Here is a 25261-nt window from a genome sequence, read left to right as displayed (position 1 = left end):
TATACTTGAAATTAGATCATCAGCAGCCAATACCTTTGCCTTATTCCAATATCTGTGTTGTCTTTCCTCTAACAACAGAGCCCAAGGCAGGTGGTCCTTCCTCCATTCTCCAACAGGACCCTTCACCATCCCTCCTTCCTGCCCCTGTACATGGCAGCCATGGGGTCGGCCCAGTACCCCTGGAGACCCCACCAACAGCCAGGTGAGGACAGGACAGGTGGACCACCACCCCTCTCAGGTGCCTATGTAGCTCTTGGACCCTCTGCTACCTTTTGAGATTTGGTACATATTAGCCAGGTTTCAAATTACACATTTACTTTTGGGGTTGACTTGGTAATAGTAGGGCTGTATGTTTTTTAAACTCTCATCATTTGTTTAATGTTCATCAACACTTTTGACCCCCGAATCCTGATTTTTAAGACCCGCCTCCCAAATGAATCAAGGCCAATATTTGTTTATTGGACAATTTCCCCCCCATCAGTACCAGTTATGACTCCCTCAGAGTTCTTCTACACGGACCCCACCATGCGCCGGGGACAACGGGTACCGAACATCGTGACCGAGTTGCAGGTGAGAGCATCATTGGTCATAAGCCATCTCATCAATTATGCAGTCATCTGCCCTTTTGCAATGCCTTAATTGCAGATAACTGTAATGTGCTAAATGCCAACAGAAAGAGAGGGAAAGAGAGAGTACACCCCCAAAACCATCCCCCGTGTATTGATTAAAATCATAAAGCACAACCTATTAAATGCCCCCTTTCAGTGGGGTTATCCAGCTTACTAGAGATTAGTGGAGAATACTAGGGGTCATGATGGGGTGGGAGTGGGCTGTCTCTATGGCCTTGGGAGGCGACTGGGATCCTGTTGGGGGGTTGTTCAGAGATTAAAGGGGGATCAGACAGACTGGGGGAGTGGAATTAGATTGCCTCCCTCTAGTCAGACAGGGCGAGTGGGGGTGGAAAGAAATTGTGACGGTACAACACAGTGGGACGGTAGAACACAGTGTAGAGAGGTCATTTAGTTTGTTTTGGTGTGGAAGTGAGATGGGGTTAGAGCCGTAGGAAGATCCTGTTTTCACTGCTGCTGGTGGTGTAGAAACGCTTACATTTGTTGAGCAGAATGATGTTATGAGTTATGAGCAGAACTTATCACTAATGAAACTTGAAATGAGGCAGTTTCTCATTTTACATTTGAGTAATTTAGCATACGCTCTTATCCAGAGTTACAGTAGTGAGTACATACATTTAGACTTTTTTTGTACTGGTCCCCAGTGGGAATCGAACCCACAACCCTGGCGCTACCAACTGAGCTACATAGGACTCCACTATTTACATTATGCACTGGATATACAACAGACCGCTTGTGTATTTTGCACACAAAAGCAGTAACTGCAAATGAACCATACTACTCCCTTCTTACCCTCCACGGCAGGTTTTTGAGTGCTTCCAACTCAACACCCCTCGCCCCATCATGTCCTTTCGCCCCGCACCCCCCGTCAGACCTGACCCCTTCAGAACACAAGCTCACCCTACCAGAGACCTGGGTGGCCACACCTGGAGGAGGGACCCTCCCCATCTGCCCATCACCCCCAGGCTGAGGCCCCTTGCACCCAGGCCCAGAGAGAGGGGACGGAGTCAGGCTGTGATCCAGCTAAGCCTGGAGGAGGATCAGGCTATAACCAACCTACTGAAGCTCCATCACCAAAAGCCTGCCCATCCAGAGGTCACCACTGCCGTCATCTCCACCCAGGTAAATAAGGAAGTAGGTTGAAATGTACCTCTAGTAGCTGATCTAAGGTCAGTGTTAGGTTTCCCTCCTGAAGGACTGGGGTAGTAATCAGATCCTAGATCTGTGTTTATGGGCAACTTTTTGTGAGTCTGTAAAGATACAAAATAAATTCCTAATAATATATAATCTTACTAACAGGTGGCTTGTCCTGAAGGGACATCACCAATTGATCACACCTCAACCCTTAGCCAGCTATCAGTGGGTCAGTCCACCAAACCATCTCCAGCTGAAGAGATGGGGCTCTGTCATAGAGAGGACCAGCTCTTTGTGTTGGACATCTTGGAGCCCCAACATCAGAACCAGCCCAGACTGAGGTCTGTTGTGGAGCTGGAGGCAGCGAACGCATTGCTCACTATGGACGAGGAGTCGGTCAGTCTGATGGATGATGAAGGGCCCTGGAACCAGACTCAGACCCTGGACAGGCCCTCTAACAGAAGCCCTGAGAATCTACATCTCCAGTACTTCTCACCCGAAGAGTGTGATGGTGATACACTGCCATTAGAAGATGATGAAAGCTGCCTATCCCCAGAAGCTTTGCCTCCAATGACCAGTATTTGTGATGCGGTGGCTCTGAGAAATGGGACTGTCACAGAGTCTGAGGGGATGGCTGTGGATGCCCTGTTAATACTGGGTGACCTCGTAACCCCATGTTGTCCTCATTTCAGTTAATCGCCCACAAATGTGCACAACATATGACTGTTAATCTCAGGTTCAATTCGAGAAAACAAAACTGTAATTGAAGACCTTTTTACAAGTGTGCACCACACAGTTTAATTAACCACTTCATTTTCCTTTGTGCCTTTTTGTATTTTGTTATTTGCCAAATAGTTCAAATATTATATTCATATTTCAGACTAAAGTCAATCTTATTTGATCTGTTGAAAAAAACACTCCCATTGAAAAACATGATCGAGTTTTAATAAGAACACTGGTCTTGAACCAGAGTAAACCCACTCACTCAAACAAACGGAATGGAATGTGGTTTTAACCAATCGCCAATCGATTGCCAATCACCAATCGACCCGCCCGTTGTATAAAGAAGTAATAGAGACCTGTTGATATCATAACAGTATGGCTTCACTAGAGCTCCATGTTACCAATATTACTACTGTACATCACAAACAACCAGGTTTTGTGGTCTTGACATTATGTTTGCGACTTGGCTATGACTTTTTTTGTGTCCAGAAATGGCAGTCAAATATATTCAACCCTGTAGTGACGACGATACAACAGCTGTAGGACTTGTGCTTCGAGTACAATCCATTGGAAGGCACTTCAGAGTTTGATCTATACTTGATATACCACCTGATACGTGCAAACTGGTATGGTATAGCTGACTGACATTGATGCAGGGGAACTTTTCACCTGGAGCTTTCCTATGGCAGTGTGTGGGGTTAGGTGCAGGTTCGCACACACACAAACATACACTCTCACTCATACTATACACTCTCACTCAAATACATACTCAACATTAAAGAGAGGAGTCCATTTTTGTTTGCCTGTAATAAATTAGTACATCATCCTCCTCCCATATTTTTCATTTCCTGGTTCTTTAAAGTTCCCTAAAAAAAAACATTCCCCCACAACTTCCAACAAATGAGTAATTTGTACAAAATGAAAACATGCTAATTGCATGATATGATAGCGTAGGGTTTTCACAAACAATGAATTCCGCAAGTTCTGCCCCATTCATTTTCAACGAGGGCACGCAGAGAAATGTGTGGGGAACTGTGGGAAGGTGAACAGCGAGAACCCGGCTAACGGGCAGGTAGAGAAAAAAAACGATCTCTGCTCTACTTTATGCAAATGTCAAGCCGCCTCTAGTCAAAACCCACAGTGAGATAGCGCTTCTCAGAAATCTCATATCTACAGCTAAGAGTTATTCAGGGGAGCATGCAGAGCAGGCACTGGTTCACTCTCCCCTATCCAGTTAAATGTTCTGTAACATTTTGTCAATGTTCGAATGACGTTCTCCTGATGTTCTGTCACCATTAAGGTGACCTCAAGGCATGGTCTTTACTATTCTGGAATGTTCCCTTGACGTTCCGTCAACATTATGGAAGGGTCTTGACCTTGTTGGTGACGATGCTGGCGGCCTGAATGACCCGGTAGCGCTCCCGAAGGTTCCGTCGCCGCACATGCTCGTTGGTGATCTCTAAAACGTTCTCCACGGGGAACCAACCCTTCTGTCCGTCGGAGAGACGGATCCCCTCGTACAAACCTGGAGAGATAGAGGGAACGAGGGAGGGAAAGGAGGTGGAGAATGAAGGCGAAGAAGAGGGATGGGTGAATGCAGGGGGGGTTAGGATGTTTACATATAAATCATGCAAAATAACATTCACAAATCAAACTGCTACAGTATAGAGGATAAGGTAGGTTAAAGGGTTGAATTAGAATTTTCGGGATAACAGAGAGTTGGGGAAAAGAAGTGGGTTAATTGGATTGGTTATTATTGTGTTATGTAATGACCGGATCATTTCTGGATTTGTAAATTAAAGTGCTACCCAGTTTCCTAACTAACCACATGACAGGTCATTAGTGTCCTGCCAGGTCTTACCCTCGTTGGTCTTGCGCACCACGTTGATGATCTCCGTGGGTTCCAGGGTGAGCTCATCAGCCTGCTGAGCAATGTACTGCTCCACACACTGCACCTGAGGACAGTCTGAGGACACAACAGTAAATATCAAGAAACCACACAAATACAAACCACAAAGTGTGTCCATGTACTTACAATAAGGCAAACGGAGACTAAATGGGTGTGTGGATGGTTGAATTTGGCAACTAGCTGAGTCACTAATGGCTTCCTAACTGCGGCTAGCTAACCCAGTCACTCACCCCAGTCATCATAGATGACTTCCTCCTGATCTCCATCATGGTTACCAGGGTTAGGGAACGCTGCTATCCACCTGTGCAGGTCAGACCTGTGCAGGTCAGGTAGAAAGAAAAGCAAAAAGGAGAAAGAGAGAATGGACTTGTGAAACAGACCATAGAGTGTGAATAAACTTGTGTATTTGTAAAGGATGTCACGCTGCTCGTTTAGCGAGTACCACTTCCTCCTGTTTCGGCTCACACAGAGGCTCAAACCTAGTACTTCTGCTTTGTTAGCACACGTGACCACCCTCCCGAAGCGTTTTACCAGTAGGCGTCACCGAAAAGTGAACTATTCGGTGGTGCAAGTGGGGACACTTCAGGCTGAGGAGTAAGTTTCACACATCCCCATGTGCTCCATATCACACAGTGTTCTACTCACTGTGAGGAGGCCTTCATCAGCCTCTCCATCATGCGTCCCTGGTGGTTCTCCAGTAGAGTCAGACAGAAACAGTGTTCATAGCTAGGGCTCAGGGCCTGGTCCTCTCTTATTGGTTGAACCTGGACCAGGGAACGGTGGGCGTGGTCCATCACCACGAAACGCTCCGAACTAATGGAGATAAGAGGAGGAACCAATCACATTGATGGGCTGGGACAGTAAGATGAGTCATAGACTGTATGAGTGTAGAACATGTGAATGTAGAGCCACCCTCTATATTCTAGCATGACGTGTTATACATTACTTGTGAATCATTAATAAAGGCCTTATGAAGGTTTTGTGAAGGCTTCATAAAGCCTTATGAACACCATAAGGGGGACTCACCCCTTCTTGGTGGCGATGATGAGCAGGTCGTTGAAGAGGAAGAGGTAGACAGGGGTGAACTTGGGACGCAGGTTGAAGAGGTTGCCCCCTTTAGCCATCTCCTGTACCTCCCCACGCTTCTCCAGGAAACGGGTTTGGGAGATGATGGGGATGGCCTGATAGAGAGGCGGGGAAGGTTAGAGGGAGAGGAACATAGGGAGAGGAAGAGAGAGAGAGGAGAGGAGAAATGTATAAGAATCAATTAGAAAGGGATAGGCTCATATTGTATTTGGGTGGTGTAATAACTGAATGACTGACTGACTGATTAATTCATTGATTACCTTGAGCTTGTCAAACTCCAGCGTCTTGGAGAGGTGGATCAGCTCCTCCACCTGTTTCATCTTCCCCACTTGGGTGTTGCACTCCTCTATGATCTGAGGAAAAGTGAAAGAAAAAGAGAAATTGTATGAGACAAAGAACAAGAGACTGAATGAAAACAGTAGATCAGAGACACCTTGGCTGCCCCTTCACTTTTCCTCTCAGACAGACAAGAGAAATAATCCTCATAGCCCTTCTCTAATTTCATGAAAATCCCCATTCCTCGCTATCACAAGTGTATCAAGTTCTTCTCTTTTTCAAGAGGATCCCTCCCTTCTTGAATAACACTAGCTAGCACAGCAGCAACCGGCAGCCCAGGTAACACATACTGTAATGTCCCCTTGAACCATATGTTTCTTGGAGCTTGGTAAGAGCATGGTTATTTTGCAAACAACATTCACACCATGTTCTGGGAATGGTGCAGCATACCCAGCTAGCACATAACGTTCTGAGAACCATATGTTTCATAGGTGGGAATTTCAGTACTTCAGCATAACGTTTTCCACAAGTCTCATGGTTCTAAATAAAGTAATGTCCTCAGAACATTCCGAGAACGTTAAGAAACAAAGTTATTCTGTGGGAATTTCAGTACTTCAGCATAACGTTTTCCTCATGGTTCTATTTAACGACATGTTCTCAGAACATTAAGAACATTTTCCATAAAAACTATAAGAAAATATTAGCATCGTTCAAAGAACATTCTAAGAATGTTATTTAAAAACATGTACATTCTGTTCTCAGCATCAACAAAACTCTCTCTATCCTTGATCTTGTTAACTGTGTTAATGAGTGCTTGTTCCCTTTTAAATGGGGTTTGTTTGAATAGACTTAAATGAACAGCTTTGTATGAATTTAAAAAAAGGCATGCTTCCTCCATCCTGGTGGCACAGCGTACCAATTCCATGGATTGTGGACAGGAGATCATAGGTTTGAATCTCACTGACGCCGTGCCAGAGTAAAGCAAAAAAGAAACATGTTAGCATGATTAATTCCAAAGCAAATTAATTTCCATGTTTCCTATCTGTGCTTGGATTTCAAAACAGTTAACCCAAACTAAGCAAGCAATGTTATTAAAAGTCTTATTCTCAGAACAGTATTAAAACCTTCCAGGAAAACTTTCAGGGAACCGTAAAATGTTCTCAGAACCTCCCTGCAAACTAAAAATGTACATTCCCAGAACAGTCTAAATTTTCACTTCCGTTCTCAGAACGTTTAAAAAACATTCTGTTTTACCAGTCAGGAAATGTATGACTTTGTTCCCAGAACCAATGGGAAACCAAAAATGTACGTTCACACAACTTCCAAGGAACCAAATATGCTAGCTGGGAGTCCTCATCTCTTATCTCTATACTCAGATTGTCATTGTCTTCAGTGACACACTGAGTCACTCTCTCTGTCCTCTCGCAATAGGATATCCTCTATCCCACACAATAGACCAGTGGACTGACGCCGTTGTTCCATATTCCAGAACGGTGTGGAACAGTGCTTTAGAATGGAACAATCGGTATGTCTGTGGGCAGGCAGACTGCTGGATGGAAACAGGAGAGGTGTGTTACCTTGGAAACAGAGTCCAGGGCCTTGGAGGCGGTCTGTTCCTCTGTAGTCCCCTCCTTTGTTCTTTTCAGGATGTTCTGATGAACAAAAGCAACAATAAGCCATGTTACACAATACAAACAAATGATGATCTGGATTCAAGGCAAAAAAATCTAATAGTCATAAGGTTTCATGCATTTCATTGTGATAGAAAACACTTTCTAGTCCACTTCACAGTGACCCAAAAAAACAGTTCCCATGATACCGCTAACCTCGATGAGCATCTTAATGCGTGTGATTCGTTGGAAGGGCAGCAGCAGGAAGGACATGAATGGCAGCCGCTGGCACTGAGGAGACTCCTGCAGACGGGTGATGACCGTGGCAAACGCCACATTGGTTTTCCTGTGGGGACACACATTATTCAGTGTCCCATCTTTTTCTAGTTTGCTGGGTAAATGATCAGACCAAGATGCCTCCGTCAACATTCTCAAAATCAGGAAATCTGGGAATTTTCCGATCTGGATTTCTGGAAAATCTGGGAATTTGGGGGAAATGACCAGGATTTTGCAACCCTACCTCTGAGATCTAGTAATAGACCCATACTTACATGAGGGATGTGTAGGTCTTCTCCTGGTAGATCTGGTTGCGGACGTAGTCGATGTAGGCCGGGAAGTTGTGCTGTGCGTGGTAGTGGATGATGTCACAGATGTCGGAGAACACCAGACCTTCGTCCATTCGGTCCTCCAGGTCCTTCAGAAACCTAATGGGGGGGGGGGGGGGGGGGTCGAAAGGGCAAAGGTTATGGTTTATTCTATTGATGAGGGGTTTATTAAAGAGGTCCAATGCAGCTGTTTCTTTTCATATCAATATTACATCATTCCTGGGTAACAACTATGTACCTTACTGTATTGGATTTCCATTAAAATTGGCAAAATTAGCTTTTTAGCCAAAAACTATTTATCAACAAAGAATTTTGTGGTGAGGGGAAAACTAAAAACTAGCTGTTATTGGCAGAGAGGTTTGGAACTATGTTGTTATTGGTCTATTAACCAATTTACCATGTGGTGATATCACTATGGAAAGCCGAAACTCACGGCCATTCAAACTTGCCGATTAGAAGGTCTTGTGTAGATTGCATTTTTAACCAGCAACTATCAGGAAATAACTCGAGCACGGTTTCCATCCAATTGGCGACAGATTTTCATGTGAATATTCTAAAATCTGCATAAAAACTATATGCCACCAGAGATGCATTTCCATCAAATTCACTTGTTGCGTGATGACTTACTGCACATAAAAATTACTTTTGCGGTTAGATTCCCATGTACCAGATACATTTAAAAAAAAAAAGTGAATTGGGCCTTCATTGCATATTCAACTCTAATGATGGTTCTGTCACAAAAATGTTGCGTTATATAGCTAATGTTCCCACGCTGGTATTGGCACGTGGGTCTTAGCCAAAAGCTTGCAGATGCAGTGCTGGTATAGCCTAGATGATGAGGTTATTATGGATAAAAGAGAGAGATTATTTGTATTTGTCAAACGGCAGCCAAGCATCGATCATCATGTCATCAGAATACGTACGTGTTGTAGACATTTATTTGTAGGCTGGTCTTCTAAAATGTATATTTGCCAAAAGGATGTAAAAATGTATTCTAAAGATAAGGGCCACCTGTTAGTGAGTGGCTGCAATTGCCAAATGTAGTTTTCAATCAATAAAATTGACGCAGTAAAAGTCAGGATAAAAGAGGTTGAGTAATATATTCACAAAATGTCTCCATAGACAAAAATGTTTAATGTGATTAGAATGGCAATTTGTCTTTCAAGGTCATGCAAGATCATACAACAAAATGGAACACACAAACATTTGATTCCCCCCCCCCCCCCTTCCTTCTCTTTGACACCAACTAAGCTACATAGGAATAGATTTCTACAAAAGCAACACCCAGGGCTGGCAACGCCCATGGTTCCTACTGAACACCAGACTGCTTGTATTCAGTATGAACATTGTGCATGGACTGCATAGGAACCACTTTGCTACTATGCAAAAGACCAAAAAGGGGGCGTTACACTCTCTACAGGTGTAAACGTGGGGCAAAACACAGCCTCCTTGTTTCATGTCACGTCAAGGATAAAGCAGTGGCCTGTGGCTGTGGTGGTCACTGTTGTGCTGGGTCTCCACTCTGCACACATTATAGCTTTCCTACAACCAGGATTGTTCTGATCTAACATGATACATTTTCCTGATCTAATGGGATCAACTCGATCATTGGATTCATTCTGACATTATTGATTTCTTGTTTCTGATTATTTGTGTACTTGTTTGACATTCTACTGCACTGTTAGGAGCTTAGTGCGGCACCGGCTATAACATCTGCTAAACTGTGTATGATAAACCTTTTATTTGATTTGTCATGATCTAACGGTATAAATTGTCCTGATCGAACGGTGTAAATCTAACAATCTGCGTCAGATGCTATTCCTTATTTCCTTCCTTCCTCTGACTCCCAACTGTTAGCTGAGAATCCCTTTACTCCTCTCTCTCCCTCTTACCTCTCGCTGACCTCCCGGACTCGCAGGACATTGGAGAAGAGGGTCTTCCTGTCCCGGATGATCAGCGCTTCGTCCAGATCCCGGGAATCCAGGAAGTGTTCTGTGAGAACTCTTAGGGAACGCAGGTACGACGCTTCCGATGTCAACACCTCAAACATACTCTGAGGGAAGAGAGAATGGTACGGTGAATTCATACATTTCAAATCAAATTTTATTTGTCACATACACATGGTTAGCAGATGTTAATGCGAGTGTAGCGAAATGCTTGTGCTAGTTCCGACAATGCAGTAATAACCAACGAGTAATCTAACCTAACAATTCCACAACTACTACCTTATACACACAGGTGTAAGGGGATAACGAATATGTACATAAAGATATATGAATGAGTGATGGTACAGAACGGCATAGGCAAGATGCAGTAGATGGTATCGAGTACAGTATATACATATGAAATTCAAACCGTAATTGAATATCACCATCAAATTTGAGTTTTTCCTACTGACGATTCTATAAAAAAACGGAATCTTCGAAAACCTGGACACTTGCTCTTCACTCACTGGGGGATTCCATCTTAATAAATGACAACGTCCATTCAAATCTTCCTTTATCTTTTATTGCTGAATTGCCTCTCCCTACCCCCTTCTCCTCTTTCCCCTTCTTCCTCACCTCCTGGTACTTGCACTGTTCAGGGCTGAGAGTCTCCAGCACCCCACTGTCCCGTACTCCTGGTATGTCCTGCCACAGGGTGCTCTGGCCCGGGGTGGGCAATGGAATAGTACCACTGCCCACCGCCCCCACGCCACCCGACCCCATGCCCACACCACCACGGCGGGCAGTCCAGTCCATGTGGTAGTCGGCACTAGTCTTGCTGATGTTGCGGCACACCGTCTGGCGCCGGATCTCCTTGGTGATGACAGTGGCGCGGTACGTCTGGTACAGAGGCTCTAAGGAGGTCACAGAGGGGTCAAAGGGCAAACAATCTCTTAATACAAATAGATTAGGTATTAATATGTGGGGTATTAATTTTTGGGTGACCCTCAAACAATGATGACATACCAAACATTTTCTGTTTCTTTTACACCTACATTTGCATGTCATTTTGTCACCTGATTCAACAGTGTCTGATATTTTGGGTGTGTTATGCTTGTGTCAGGTAACCTTACCATCCTGCAGTCTGGACTCCCAGTCAATATAGGATCCTCTCCTGGTAACCTTACCATCCTACAGTCTGGACTCCCAGTCAATATAGGACCCTCTCCTGGTAACCTTACCGTCCTACAGTCTGGACTCCCAGTCAATATAGGATCCTCTCCTGGTAACCTTACCATCCTACAGTCTGGACTCCCAGTCAATATAGTACCCTCTCCTGGTAACCTTACCATCCTGCAGTCTGGACTCCCAGTCAATATAGGATCCTCTCCTGGGTGGGGCTACAGGCGTACTGGGACAAGAAAGAAGGGCAGGGTGTTAGATAACTGACTAAGCTGGGAAAGTGTTAATTAGTGAAACATAGGCCCGGTTCTAACCCTTTGGAGGCGAAAGAAACGCACACCTTTTTAGGCGAGGTGCTGGCTATCGGAGTAGAGCACGTGAAAAAGAATAGGAGAGCCGCACACTCTAGGAGGTCAGATGCAATAATTTAATAACATCATTTCTCATCAGCGTATAATGACAAATACTGCGGGTCACCCGTTTATATAGTTTGAAAAGACACACAGGTGTCTGTAATCATGGCCGGCTGTGGCTTGATTTAATTGGTTGATTTACAGATATCAATAGAACATGAATGGAGAATATATGATCATAGATACAACTTGGCTAAATGCATTCTTCTTCCTTTCCTTCCATGAGGTAATCACTGATATGTGATTGGATAAGTGATACACTATCACCTTCATTGATCCAACCCACACTGATCTGTGGTAACTTACAGGAAGGGAGGAAGTAAGATTTTCAACAGGGCCAAAACAAAGACATATGAGATGAGAGTAGAAGAGGAAAAATGGACGTCAACAGAAGAGAGACAAGAACTTACCAGTCTTCCTCTGTGTCCTCCTTCTCTCCTTTAGTGCGTCCATCCTCCTCTTGTTCTAGAGGGAAACACAAAAGAATGAACAATATACCCTTCCTTTTATATTGTATATATCTGACCTCTCACGAGAAAAGATGCTAGAAAACAGGTTTATTGCATGTTTACTTTTATACCAACCTTTTATAGCTTGGTTGATGGAATGGCCGGAGATGTTACTGAGTCTCCTGTCGTCCCTGCCCGTTTTGGGGGGCTGAGGTGGGGGGACTCGGTGGGGCAGCAGGGGGCTGGTGGGGGGTGGAGGGGCCACCCGGTGGGGTACTATGGGACTAGAGGAATGGTTGGGGGATGAGGGGTGCAGGGAGCGCCACTCCTCCGCGGTGGGCTGAGGTAAGGCGATACCCCCCCTGTGAACGGGCGTTAGGTTGTGGCCAGGTGTTTTGGACTTGTCCTGGGCAAGGGGTACCCGAGGTGGGATGGCCGGAGGGGCGTCCTCGGTAGTCTGGGTTTGGGATGGGTCCGAATCGGACTGGATTGAAGTGTTTTCCTCCGAGTTGCTGGAGGACAGTTTTGACCAACGGACCGGTTTCTTAATGTCCAGTTCTTGACAGATCTTTCTGGGTGTTGGCTCCACCATTAGTAGAGTAGCTTCATATATAGAGTCCTCCTCCTCTATGAAGGCATTCAAATGGCTTGGGGGAGATTGGGTTCTTTTAGGGGGGATTGGGGGTGACTGGGAGCGTTTTAAGGCCAAGGAGGCCAGAATGACCTGGGATCCTGGGTCTGACCTTCTCCGGTTCCCTTTAGCTATCATCACATCCAGAACCTGGTTAAACTTTGCCTTCTTGAATCTCTGCCCTGCCCGTTCCTCACTCAACAAACCGCTCCCCCCCTCCTCCTCCTCCTCCTCATCCCCTGCCTCGCTCTCCCCATCCCTTCCTCTCTCCTCCTCCTCTGTTTCCTCTTCCAGAACAATCTCCTCCTCCTCCTCCTCCTCCTCCTCTTCTTCCTTGTTGATGGGAACCCATATCAGCTTCATGCCGGGCCGGTGGAGGTGGCACACACAACTGCAGTCCTGGTCGCAGCATGGGCTAAGGGGCGTGCCTAAACCGTGCTCCGGCTCAACTTCCACTCCTCCAATCAGCTGAAGCTCTACCTCTTTTCCGTCAGGTGCTGGGGGAGAGGGAGGGACACAGAGTTAGATGGTTTGAGAGGCCATAACATGTTACTAACGTAACCCATCCCTTTTAACATCCACTGCCCCATTTTTGCTTATATGTTTGCATTAACAGGAAATGAATAAAGCATCAGAAAGACACGTTTTTTGTTCTGTTTTGTTTGGCTTTTATGTTACCAAGAACTCCAAGACTTTGGGATTACTTACTCCATTCCAGGCCTGTATTGACCCTTGGCAGATGGAGTTCACTGATCATTGTGGTCGCTTCCTGTCTAGTCTGGTCCTGTGGTAACAGGACATGTCTGTCTGTCTGTCTGTCTGTCTGTCTGTCTGTCTGTCTGTCTGTCTGTCTGTCTGTCTGTCTGTCTGTCTGTCTGTCTGTCTGTCTGTGTCTGTCTGTCTGTCTGTCTGTCTGTCTGTCTGTCTGTCTGTCTGTCTGTCTGTCTGTCTGTCTGTCTGTGTGTCCTGAAGGTCAACATTAAGCCTTAGGCATTAAACACAAAGTGGACTGGCCAGTCAGCACAAGTGCAATGCAAATAGAGGAAGTCTCCAGTGCCTTGACAGTAAAGACTTGACAAGGTAAAAGCTGTCTGATGAGCATGCCATAAAATATTTATGGAAATGGAATGCACATCAGTCAAATCGTGTGTGTGTGTGTATGAGAGAGAGAGAGAGAGAGAGAGAGAGAGAAACTTCACTGTTTTAGCCAAATTAACATGCAACCTTCCTATTTTTATAATACTTTCAATTGTTGCTCCTACTTTCATGATTTGTTTTTTGCTTTGTCACATAAACTTGGGGAAGAATTCTTAAGTTGTTTAACCTGATGAGTGTTTAATACTATTTTGATATTGTTTGTTCTTTTCTGCAGTCAGAAATGCTACTAGTTCCTGTTCCTTATTTTTCTTGCAGTTTTGGACAGGAACCCTCTTGCTTTCTCTCAGTCAGCTCTCCCCCTCTTTCTTTCTCTACCACTCTTCTAGATTTCTACTCAGCCTCTTCCTCTCTTTGCCATTCACTCACACACATACATGCACGCACAACCACACGAACGGACGGACAGACGCCCGCGTGGGATATGTTTATTTATTTATTCCTTTACTTAACCAGGTTAGTATCATTGATGAGGTAGAAGCTGTCTGATGAACATGCCATAAAATGCTCATCAATCGTGATCTGGCAGAGTTACTCCACCTCAAGAATTCCATTTGGTAAATCACTCGGCACACGCATACTCAGGCTGACTGGCTCTCGTTCAGGCAGGTAGTATTGATGTCTCTGAGGGGTCTTTGGCCTGGTTTACTAACTACCTCCCTCAAAGAGTGCAGGGTATAAAGTCAGAACATCTGCTATCTCAGCCACTGCCTGTCACCAAGGGAGTACCCCAAGGCTCGATCGTAGGTCCCACATTCTTCTCAATTTACATCAACAACATAGCTCAAGCAGTAGGAAGCTCTCTCATCCATTTATATTTGTTTTTTTGTTTAAAAAAAAACGTTTTACCCATTTTTCCTCCCCAATTTCGTGGTATCCAATCGGTAGTTACAGTCTTGTCTCATCGTTGCAACTCCCAAACGGACTTGGGAGAGGCGAAGGTCGAGAGCCATGCATCCTCCAAAATAGGACCCAACCAAGCCGAACTGCTTCTTGACACAATGCCCGCTTAACCCGGAAGCCATCCACACCAATGTGTCTGAAGAAACACCGTACACCTGGTGACCGTGTCAGCGTGTATGTGTCTGGCACTCCACAGGAGTCACTAGAGCGCGATGGGACAACGACATATGTGCCGGCCAAACCCTCCCTTAACCTGGACGACGATGGGCCAATTGGGAGCCACCCCATGGGTCTCCCAGTTGCGGCCGGCTACGACAGAGCCTGGACTCAAACCAGGATCTCTAGTGGTACAGCTGGACCAATGCGCCACTCGGGAGGCCCCTATCATCCATTTATATGCAGATGATACAGTCTTATACTCAGCTGGCCCCTCCCCGGATTTAATGTTAAACGCTCTACAACAAAGCTTTCTTAGTGTCCAACAAACGTTCTCTGCCTTTAACGTTGTTCTGAACGCCTCCAAAACAAAAGTAATGTGGTTTGGTAAGAAGAATGTGTGATTACTACCTCTGAGGGTTTGATTACTACCTCTGAGGGTTTACAGCATGAGGTAGTCACCTCATACAAGTACTTGGGAGTATTGCTAGATGGTGCACTGTCCTTCTCTCAGCACATATCAAAGCTGCGGGCTAAGGTTAAATCTAGACTTGGTTTCATCTATCGTGATCACTCCTCTTTCACCCCAGCTGCCAAACTAACCCTGATTCAGATGACTATCCTACCCATGCTAGACTACGGAGACGTAATTTATAGATCGGCAGGCAAGGGTGCTCTCGAGCGGCTAGATGTTCTTTACCATTCGGCCATCAGATTTGCCACCAATGAGGCTTCCCGGGTGGCGCAGTGGGCTGTGCCACCAGAGACTCTGGGTTCGCGCCCAGGCTCTGTCGCAGCTGGCCGCGACCAGGAGGTCCATGGGGCGACGCACAATTGGCCTCGCATCGTCCGGGTTAGGGAGGGTTTGGCCGGTAGGGATATCCTTGTCTCATCACACACTAGCGACTCCTGTGGCGGGCCGGGCGCAGTGCACACTAACCAGGTCGCCAGGTGCACGGTGTTTCCTCCGACACATTGGTGCGGCTGGCTTCTGAGTTGGATGAGCACTGTGTTAAGAAGCAGTGCGGCTTGGTTGGGTTGTGTTTCGGAGGACGCATGTCTTTCGACCTTCGTCTCTCCCGAGCCTGTACGGGAGTTGTAGCGGTGAGACAAGATAGTAACTACCACGAAATTGGGGAGATAAGGGGGTGAATTTTTTTTTAAAACAACAACAAAAAAAATATTTGCCAACAATGCTTCTTATAGGGCACAACTGCACTCTATACTACTGTACAAAACTGGTAATCTCTGTACACTACACCCGTCGCAATTTTGAAAATGGCGCAGACAGAGAAGATTGCCGTGCTTCAGGCTTCGGCATACTCAGAGAAGACCAGATGGCTGGAGTGTTTACGGACATATTCAATCCCTCCCTATCCCAGTCTACTGTCCCCACATGCTTCAAGATGTCCACCATTGTTCCTGGACCCAAGAAAGCAAAGGTAACTAAACTAAATGACTATCACTCACTAGCACTCACTTCTGTCATCATGAAGTGCTTTGAGAGACTAGTCAAGGATCATATCACCTCTACCTTATCTGACACCCTAGATCCACTTCAATTTGCTTTCCGCCCCAATATATCCACAGACAATGCAATCGCCATCGCACTGCCCAATAGCATCTGGACAAGAGGAATACCTATGTAAGAATGCTGTTCATTGACAATAGCTCAGCATTCAACACCATAGTACCCTCCAAGCTCATCATTAAGCTTGTGTTCTTGGGTCTAAACCCTGCCCTGTGCAACTTGGTCCTGGACATCCTGACACCAGTTGGTGTAGGTAGGAAAAATCACCTACACTCCGCTGATACTCAACACTGGGGCCCCACAAGGATGCGTGCTCAGCCCCCTCCTTGTACTTGCAGATGACAACAGTAGTAGGCCTGATTATCGAAAATGACAAGACAGCCTACAGGGAGGAGGTGAGAGCCCTGTAAGTGTAACCTCTCACCCAATGTCTCACCCAATGTCAACAATACAAAGGAGTTGATCATGGACTTCAGGAAACAGCAGAGGGAGCACCACCCTATCCACATCGACGGGACCGCAGTGGAGAAGGTAGAAAGCTTCAAGTTCCTCGACGTACACATCACTGACAAACTGACATGGTCCACACACACAGACAGTGTGGTGAAGAAGGAGCAACAGCACCTCTTTAACCTCAGGAGGCTGAAGAAATTTGGCTTGGCACCTAAAACCCTCCAACTTTTACAGATGCAAAATTGAGAGCATCCTGTCTCGCTGTATCACCGTCTGGTACGGCAACTACACCGCCCATAACCGCAGGGCTCTCCAGAGGGTGGTGCAGTCTGCCCAACGCATTGCCGGGGGCAAAGTACCTGCCCTCCAGGACACCTACAGAACCCAATGTCACAGGAAGGCCAAAAAGATAATTGAGGACAACAACCACCCGAGCCACCGCCTGTTCACCCCGATATCATCCAGAAAGCGAGGTCAGTACAGGTGCATCAAAGCTGGGACAGAGAGACTGATATGCATCTACTGTATTCTATCCTATTCAACTGTAACTAAGTCTATGTCGCTCTGACATTGCTCACCCAATATTTATGTATTCTTCATTCCTTTACATTAAATTTGTGTGTATTGTTGTGAAATTGTTAGATATTACTGCACTGTTGGAGCAAGAAACACAAGCATTTCGCTGCACCCGCAATAACATCTGCTAAACACGTGTATGTGACAAATCAAATTTGATTTGATTTGAAGACCCACTGGATGATGCTTATTTATAAAACCTTCTTAGGCCTCACTCCCCCCTATCTGAGATACCTACTGCAGCCCTCATTCTGCCAATCACATTCTGTTAAAGGTCCCCAAAGCACACACACATCCCTGGGTCGCGGCTCTTTTTAGTTTGCTGCAGCTAGCGACTGGAACGAGCTGCAAAAAACACTCAAACTGGACCGTTTTATCTCCATGTCTACATTCAAAGACTCAATCATGGACACGCTTACTGACAGTTGTGGCCGCTTCGCGTGATGCATTATTGTCTCTACCTTATGGCCCTTTGTGCTGTTGTCTGTGCCCATTAATGTTTGTACCATGTTTTGTGCTGCTACCATGTTGTGTTGCTACCATGCTGCGTTGTCATGTGTTGCTGCCATGCTATGTTGTCATCTTAGGTCTCTCTTTATGTAGTGTTGTGGTGTCTCTCTTGTCGTGATGTGTGTTTTGTCCTATATTTTGATTTTATTTTTAATCCCAGCCCCCGACCCCGCAGGAGGCCTTTTGCCTCTTGGTAGGCCGTCATTGTAAATAATAATGTGTTCTTAACTGACTTTCCTAGTTCAATAAATATAACAAAAATAAAATAAATTGAGATAAAACACCATTCAAGAGAAACCGGTTTATCTATACAGGTGCACTGACAGAACCGGTTTCCGGCTGTTAGGGTAGTCATTTTGTCTCTGGGTAAAGGGAAAACAGGAATGAGGCAACACACCTGAGCACAGATTCCGCTCTCAAAGGAACATACCGCACATACTGCACTCGCATGTGGCATGCTTCATATGGTATCAAACTGGCAAAGAAACGTGTCAATGTTTGTAACACTCAAATACCGGACAGATTTTTTTCTTAACTTGCCACCCTAGGGCTAGCTTGTTGGGTTGGGTTGGGACTACTGTTAGCGCTTCCTGATGATTAGGTCATGTGTTACCGTTGGCAACACTTGATTAACGGGCATCCGTGGGAAAGCTAACCTGTAGAAATACAATTCATTTTGTTGCTCTGTCTGCATTGCTTGCCTTGTAGATAGGTAGGCTACATGGCTAATCATAACAAATTATCAGTCCCTATCATAACATAGTTTTTCGAGAGGATATTAATACTGATTCATGAATTGATCAATCGATATACTGACTGGCTGGGTCCAAAATCTGTCTTGCCTACTACTTACTAAAACTACATACTGTGTACTAATCGTACTACATACTATTTAGAATGTACTGTTTAGTAAAAACTAATACAGTAAGCAACAAATATCAGCCTGCTAGTCTCATCCTACTGAGAATGTGTCATCTAATACACAGTTGTGTTGATTCCCTCCATTCCTTCATTTGGTACAGAGCATCCCCTCAGCTGATTATCAGCTGTTGTCATGACGACTCTCTTCCTCAATATTGTGCAGTGAATTCTACTAGATAAAAAGCAGAAATTAGTATGACATCCTGGCATTTAAAGTATACTACATTTAAAAAATGTCATATACTATAAAACATATTTTTTGCATACCTAAAATGCCTACTATTTAGAACGCAAGTACAGATATTTCAGACACGGCCACTATCTGATTGCATTAAAAACAAACTCTACCTGATCGACTGGCTGGGATGCCCTCCTCTCCTCCAGGGGTGTCCCTCTTGGCCTGGTCGCTCTGCTGCCGCAGGATCCGGCTCCTCTTCATGGGCAGTGGAGGGGCCTGGTCTGGACTCGCAGACTGCTGGATGGAGGCACGGGACGGTTTGGGCTTGACCGTGGGGGCCCTCCTGGGCCCTCGGGTCCGGAGAGGAGGATTGACGGTGGTGCCATTGGCAGTTGGTGTAGCATATCCTCTGGTGGTAGGTGTAGTCTCTGGGTGACTGAACTTGCTCACTATGCTCTTGACTTTACCTCTGGAATTGCTGCCTGTGCTGCCCCTCTCCCCGAGTTGGGAGGGGGTGGAGGGGGATCCGTTGGAAGGAGGGGGTTTCCTGGAGATGGGGGGCCGGGGTTTGGCCTCCGGTCTGGAGGGTAAGGGGGACGTGGGGCGTAAGGAAGGTTCCGGGAGGGACATATTGGAGGGTGGTCTGTATTTCCGGGAGTATTCCAATCTGAGCCCTGACCTGTCAGGAGGTCAGGCTTTCAGGTCAAAAGTCAGTTTGGGTGTGTCATTTTCACCTGGAGAGGACAAAGGGAGAGAGAGAGAGACTGAATACAGCAAGTCTGAATGAGGACAGTCTGACAGAGACTAGTTTCACACTACTAGTGTCATTATACTGTTTTATGTTCTCAGGTCTAATATGCGGTAATACAACCATTATAAGTATGTAATATGACAGTAATAAAACTTCACACACATCATAAAACACAGCGCATCCATTAGCAATCAAATCCAAATAATTGAATAGAGTTCTCTTAGCTATGTCGCTGCATTAAAGATCCCTAAGACAGGAAAGTAACTTTGTCCTGGTGAGAGAGAGGACTGGAACTTTGGACTGGAAGGAGGAGACACACCTTCCAAGACATACAGCTAACCACAGATGAGGAACCATGAATCCAGTCAATTCAGTGAGTGCCATGTCCCCCAGGCATGGCGTAATTTTGAACGTATTGCAAGCATGCCACCTAGAATAATAAATATACGGTTTCCATCTAGGGAAAACAGGTTACGTAATGCGTTTCCCAACAGGAAGCTCAACAACAACAGAGCAAATCTCCTTAATGCTTTATGCCAGAGTCCATTCAGACATTTCAAGTTTGTTAATGAACGACAGCAAAGTAACGGAGAGAGAGAAAGAGACAGAGAGAGAGGCAGAAAGAGAATTATATTTGGAGGGGAATGGGGAGGGAGATAAGGAAAACGATTGGAAACAGGGAAATTACTGTACCGTTTTGGAATGGCTCATGTGGTCAAATCAAAATGCATTCATCACATGCTTTGTAAACAACAGGTGTAGACTAACAATGAAATGTTGACTTACTTACGGGCCCTTCCCAACAATACAGAGAGAAAGAAAATAGAGAAATAATAGAAACGTAAAACACGTAATAATAAATACACAATGAATAACGATAACTTGGCTATATACACGGGGTACCCGTACTGAGTCGATGTGCAGGGGTACAAGGCAATGGAGGTAGATATGTACATACTGTATAACTAGGAATAAAGTCACATATCGTAAACAATTTTTAAAAAACAGCATATGTGATAAGTCAAAAAAGTTTGTGCAAAAAGGGTCGATGCAGATAGTTAAATAGTCCAGGTAGCAATTTGGTTAACTATTTCGTTGTCTTATGCCTTGGGAGTAGAAACTGTTCAGGGTCTTGTTGGTTCCAGACTTGGTGCATCGGTACCGCTTGCTGTGCGGTAGCAGGGAGAACAGTCTATGACTTAGGTGGCTGGAGTCTATGATTCCGCCTAGTATAGAGGTCCTGGGTGGCAGGTTTTCAGCCTCCTAAGGGAGAAAAGGCGTTGTCGTGCCCTCTTCATGACTGTGTTGGTGTGTTTGGACCATGATAGATCCCTAATGATGTGGACACCGAGGAACTTGAAACTCTCGACCCGCTCCACTACAGCCCTGTCGATGCGAATGGGGGTGTGCTCGGCCCAAAATTTCCTGTAGTCCACGATAAGCTAATTTGTCTTGCTGACAGGGAGAGGTTGTTGTCCTGGCGCCACACTGCCAGGTCTCTTGCCCATAGACTGTTTCATTGTCATCGTGATCAGGCCTACCACCGTTGTGTCGTTGGCAAACTTGTTGATGTTGGAGTTGTGAGCGTCCACGCAGTACTGGGTGAACAGGGAGTACATGAGGGAACGAAGTACGCACCCCTGAGGGGCCACCCGTGTTGAGGGTCAGCGTGGCAGATGTGTTGTTGACTACCCTCGCCCCCTGGGGGCGTCCCATCAGTAAGTACAAGATCTGCAGCGGGAGGTGTTCATTCCCAGGGTCCTTGGCTAAGTGATGAGCTTGGAGGGCACTGTGGTGTTGAACGCTGAACTGTCGCCAATGAAAAGCATTCTCACATAGGTGTTCCTTTTGAACAAGTGGGAAAGGGCGGGTGTGGAGTGCAATAGAGATTGTATCACCTGTGGATCTGTTGGAGCGGTATGTGAATTGGGAGTCATGCGCTTTGGCCAATAAGAAGCTAACACACTGAAGACATTACAGTTCCATGCAGTCAATGCACTCTGAAGCAATCTTTACCAGCACGTGGTAAGTTACAGTAAGAGCCCTTTTATCTCGGTGAGACATGATCAAATGTAACGCTGTAAGAATGTAAGTCACATGTGCACAATGTGAATGCTTGCTAAGGGTGTGTGCAGCGCAGACATTCTGAACAGATGATCTGGCATCCCATCTGATACTCTGTACGAGCTCGGAACATGACATTCAATACCCTTCATTCGTTGCATTCACTCCATTCATACAAAACAGCCGAGGGAAGTGTACCTCCTTTTCTAGTTCCCTTCCTCCTATAAAAAAAGGGGAAAGAGTTGATGTCATGAACAAACTATTAATTTCATTGCGAGGTCATTCAAAAATAGACACTAAAACGGCAGGTCGATAGCCACAGCTCTTGCTGTATTAAACCAAAAGAGAGATTGGGTTAGTCACCGTACCAATACTCATCCCCCTATACAGCAAGGCTTCTCTATAGGGAGGTTATTGCATCGCTCTCTGTAACTGCAGAAGTGAGATCATACATCTGTACAGATTCCAATGGCACACCTGTATCCATATTTCTGCATGAACGATTGACTATGGCACACTTTCACACTTGACTCAAAAAACCCAGAGACTCCTTCACCACATAACACCAACTTAGACTTGTTAACGACTTTCAGCTTGATGTGTCAGTGTGGGTCAATTCTGGTTCCAGTTTTAGCCTCAGGTTTTGATTAACAATGTAAGTAGGGGTGGCTGCTTGTTGGTTGTGAACATACACAAAGAACTCATAGACAATGCAGTATGCATTATGTCTCCTTAAGTGTACAACCCCCTCTGCCTGTCTATGACCAACCATCAGTATGGATAACTATTGTCCACCCTTGCTTTCTGACCTGTTTTAGTCAATAGCAGCGTGCTTCTGTGTTTCAGGCAGGCAGGCAGACAGTCTACATGCTATCATGTCTAGGTCACTAGGCCAGTCTTTCACTCTGTCAAAACGTTCTGCCATTGTATCTCTCAATCAATCCTGGAGAGCCCCAGTGTGCACCGACCCACTCAGTTTTTTAAGATTGATTTTCATTGTGTTATCCATCCAGTTTGGCAGTCCAGCTGACGATCCTAAGTGCTTTAGTGGACCTTCATCCATTAACTACAGGCATGTGTGTGTGTGTGTGTGTGTGTGTGTGTGTGTGTCTATTTGGCCATCTGCTCTTAAGTGTCACAGGACGGGGGCTTTAGGAAGAGAAATCTAGAGCACTGGACACAGCGTCTAGGGAAGAACGGACAATAGCCATTATAAACAATATCGTCTCTCTATGTCTGTTTGTCGAGAAGAGCGGAAAAAGGTGTGTTTTGACAGGAAACACACACACACACACACACAAACACTGCCTCGTAGTTGCATTTTTACACCCCCCAAAAATATTCATATTCATGTTTCAAACCTTTAAGTTTATGAAAATTGTTCATTAATGAAAAACTGTCAAATAAAAACATATCTATACTGTGTTGGACCATGTATACAATAAAATCTTGCAATCTGAACTGAAGTTCCACAAATGTAACTAAAACATTTGATATGTCAATTCATTTTGTGAAACTACTGTCAAAATCGTAGGCAGCCAGACAGTGAATCAAGTGCATGCTACTCACCAGTAGATTCGCATCCACGTCCGTAAACAATCATCCAACGACAATCCAGTTCATGTAAAATTGTTGCCTTGACAAAACCCCTGTCAACGATTATAAATCGTCCTCCTCCGATTAAAAAAACAAGTATATTTAATCAGTCGCGGCTACACTAGTCAGGTTATGCATCAACTTCACTAGTTCAACAAAAATGGGAAATCCATCAAATACAATGTAGTCTAAACATACACGATAATAATAACACAACGAACGATAGTGTTCTCTGAGTATTCTTTATTGTTTCGTTGTAGCTCCTAGTATGCGGTTCGGGAGCGATTTCATCATTGCCAGTTCTTTGTTTCCTGCTTGCGTTCGCGTGCGTGGGCCTGCCGGTGTGGGGTTGTGCCCCCCCGAGATTTCTCCACCCTCTCTTTCCTCTGTCTCCCTCTCATCTCACACAACACAAACTGAACACAACTCGCTCTTTCAATAGAGTAAACGTCCTTTCAAAACAACACACTGACACACTGGTGGAGAGATATTATAATAGAAGTGCTTGAGAAGCATTGTCAGGAATTACTAAATAGCCTAACTCCTTTTAAATAGCCCTACTTTTTATAATATTGATCTTCTCTTTCTTTTTGTATGACTATAGGTCTCTTATTGCCATAATTCAGAATTACGTAGACGCAGATGATTTACTGTGTAATGCTTATTCATTTCCTTCCATACAGGTGCACAAATTGACAGGTGCTCAAGAGGGAGTTCCTAGTGACAGTGTCTGTCTCCTGTCCCGCCCCTCGACATTGCCTTTAGCCACGATTCATTTTTTGTTTTGTTTACTACTCTCTTCTAGCGACAATTTTTTGAAACAATTCAATAATTCTGGAGTCTGTAGAAACGTTTACACTGTACACTGTTTACACCTTTGACTGTCAAATCATACTCATAATAATCTATTGGGTTATAGTCCAGTCTTGGTTATTCTATGATTTTTTTAAATTGAATAGCCATTACATTTGTTATTGTCAAAATGTAAACATTGAAACCATGTTTTCCAAATATTACAGTGCTATTCATTAATGCATTTTGTGTTTGAAATAAAAGACCGTTTGCCATGAATGAGAAGTAGATCCAGTCACTTACAAAGCAATCTGAAAAATTGCCTAATTTTCAGAATGTGGAGGTGGAGGCAAAGCATCTCTTCATAAAGTGCTGTGGGATTTGTGCATTTTCCTAATCATAAATAATTTGATCACATACATTGTATATGCAATGGATAATTTATGAATGGAGAGTGAAAATGTACGTACGTATGTAATGCATTTTTTCCATTGCATAGAATAAAATACGTAGTTAGGCAGAGAAGGGTCTATTTAACTAGCGTGGCTACTCCTGCCGCGAGAAGATACTGCGGCTTTTCAGTGGTGAGGGAGTGGTGTTTACTTTGAATTGACGTTGTGTGCGTGAAAGGAAAAGTCTAAACGGCATTCTTGGGACGTCCCAACTCTGACGTCACTCCTCTGAAGTTGACGTTTAAAACGGTTACGTTAGGGTTACGGTTCAAGGTGTTATTTAAGCAATAAAGCCCGAGGAGGTGTGGTATATGGCCAATATACCACGGCTAAAAGCTGTTCTTATGCACGATGCAATACAGAGCGCATGGATACAGACCTTAGACGTGGAATATTGGCCATATACCACCTTATTGCTGTTATGAACTGGTTACCAACGTAATTAGAGCAGTACAAATAAAAGCTGTGTCATACCCGTGGTATACGGTCTAATATACCACGTCTGTCAGCCAATCGGCATTCTGGGCTCGAACCACCCTGCTTATAATGTTAGGATAAGGTTTAGGGCAAGGGTCACGATAAGGGTTAGGGCAAGAGTACGGTTAGGGTTAGGGTTAGGGTTAGGGTAAGGACGTCCCAATGATTCCATAT

The 25261-nt window shown here is 44.9% G+C and overlaps 1 protein-coding gene across 1 annotated transcript; it reads right to left on the bottom strand.

Moving 5' to 3' along the window:
• Positions 1 to 2532: 2532 nt before the first annotated feature.
• Positions 2533 to 23688, bottom strand: LOC139379434 (Rho guanine nucleotide exchange factor 15b). The gene is made up of 16 exons (XM_071122246.1): positions 23340 to 23688; positions 19126 to 19689; positions 12077 to 13069; positions 11903 to 11957; positions 11247 to 11308; positions 10534 to 10811; positions 9865 to 10025; positions 7919 to 8071; positions 7584 to 7713; positions 7335 to 7409; positions 5742 to 5834; positions 5422 to 5576; positions 5041 to 5208; positions 4626 to 4711; positions 4348 to 4452; positions 2533 to 4011 (listed from the first exon to the last, which is right to left on the bottom strand). Exons 2-16 carry the CDS (start codon positions 19583 to 19585, stop codon positions 3845 to 3847), a joined length of 3141 nt encoding a protein of 1046 aa, XP_070978347.1. The 5' UTR covers positions 19586 to 19689; positions 23340 to 23688; the 3' UTR covers positions 2533 to 3844.
• Between the last annotated feature and the right edge of the window lie 1573 nt (positions 23689 to 25261).

Source organism: Oncorhynchus clarkii, chromosome 21 (assembly GCF_045791955.1).
Source record: "Oncorhynchus clarkii lewisi isolate Uvic-CL-2024 chromosome 21, UVic_Ocla_1.0, whole genome shotgun sequence".
NCBI classification, from domain to species: Eukaryota; Metazoa; Chordata; class Actinopteri; order Salmoniformes; family Salmonidae; genus Oncorhynchus; species Oncorhynchus clarkii.
The sequence above is the reverse complement of the archived record's forward strand: the minus strand, read 5'-3'. Positions and strand labels throughout refer to the sequence as shown.

Coding starts and splice junctions, on each gene's coding strand:
- LOC139379434 (XM_071122246.1), bottom strand. CDS start 19,585: ATGTCCCTCCCGGAACCTTCCTTACGCCCCACGTCCCCCTTACCCTCC. Junction 11,309..11,902: donor GAGGACACAGAGGAAGACTG/GTAAGTTCTTGT, acceptor TTCTTGTCCCAG/TACGCCTGTAGCCCCACCCA. Junction 5,209..5,421: donor ATCATCGCCACCAAGAAGGG/GTGAGTCCCCCT, acceptor TATCTCCATTAG/TTCGGAGCGTTTCGTGGTGA.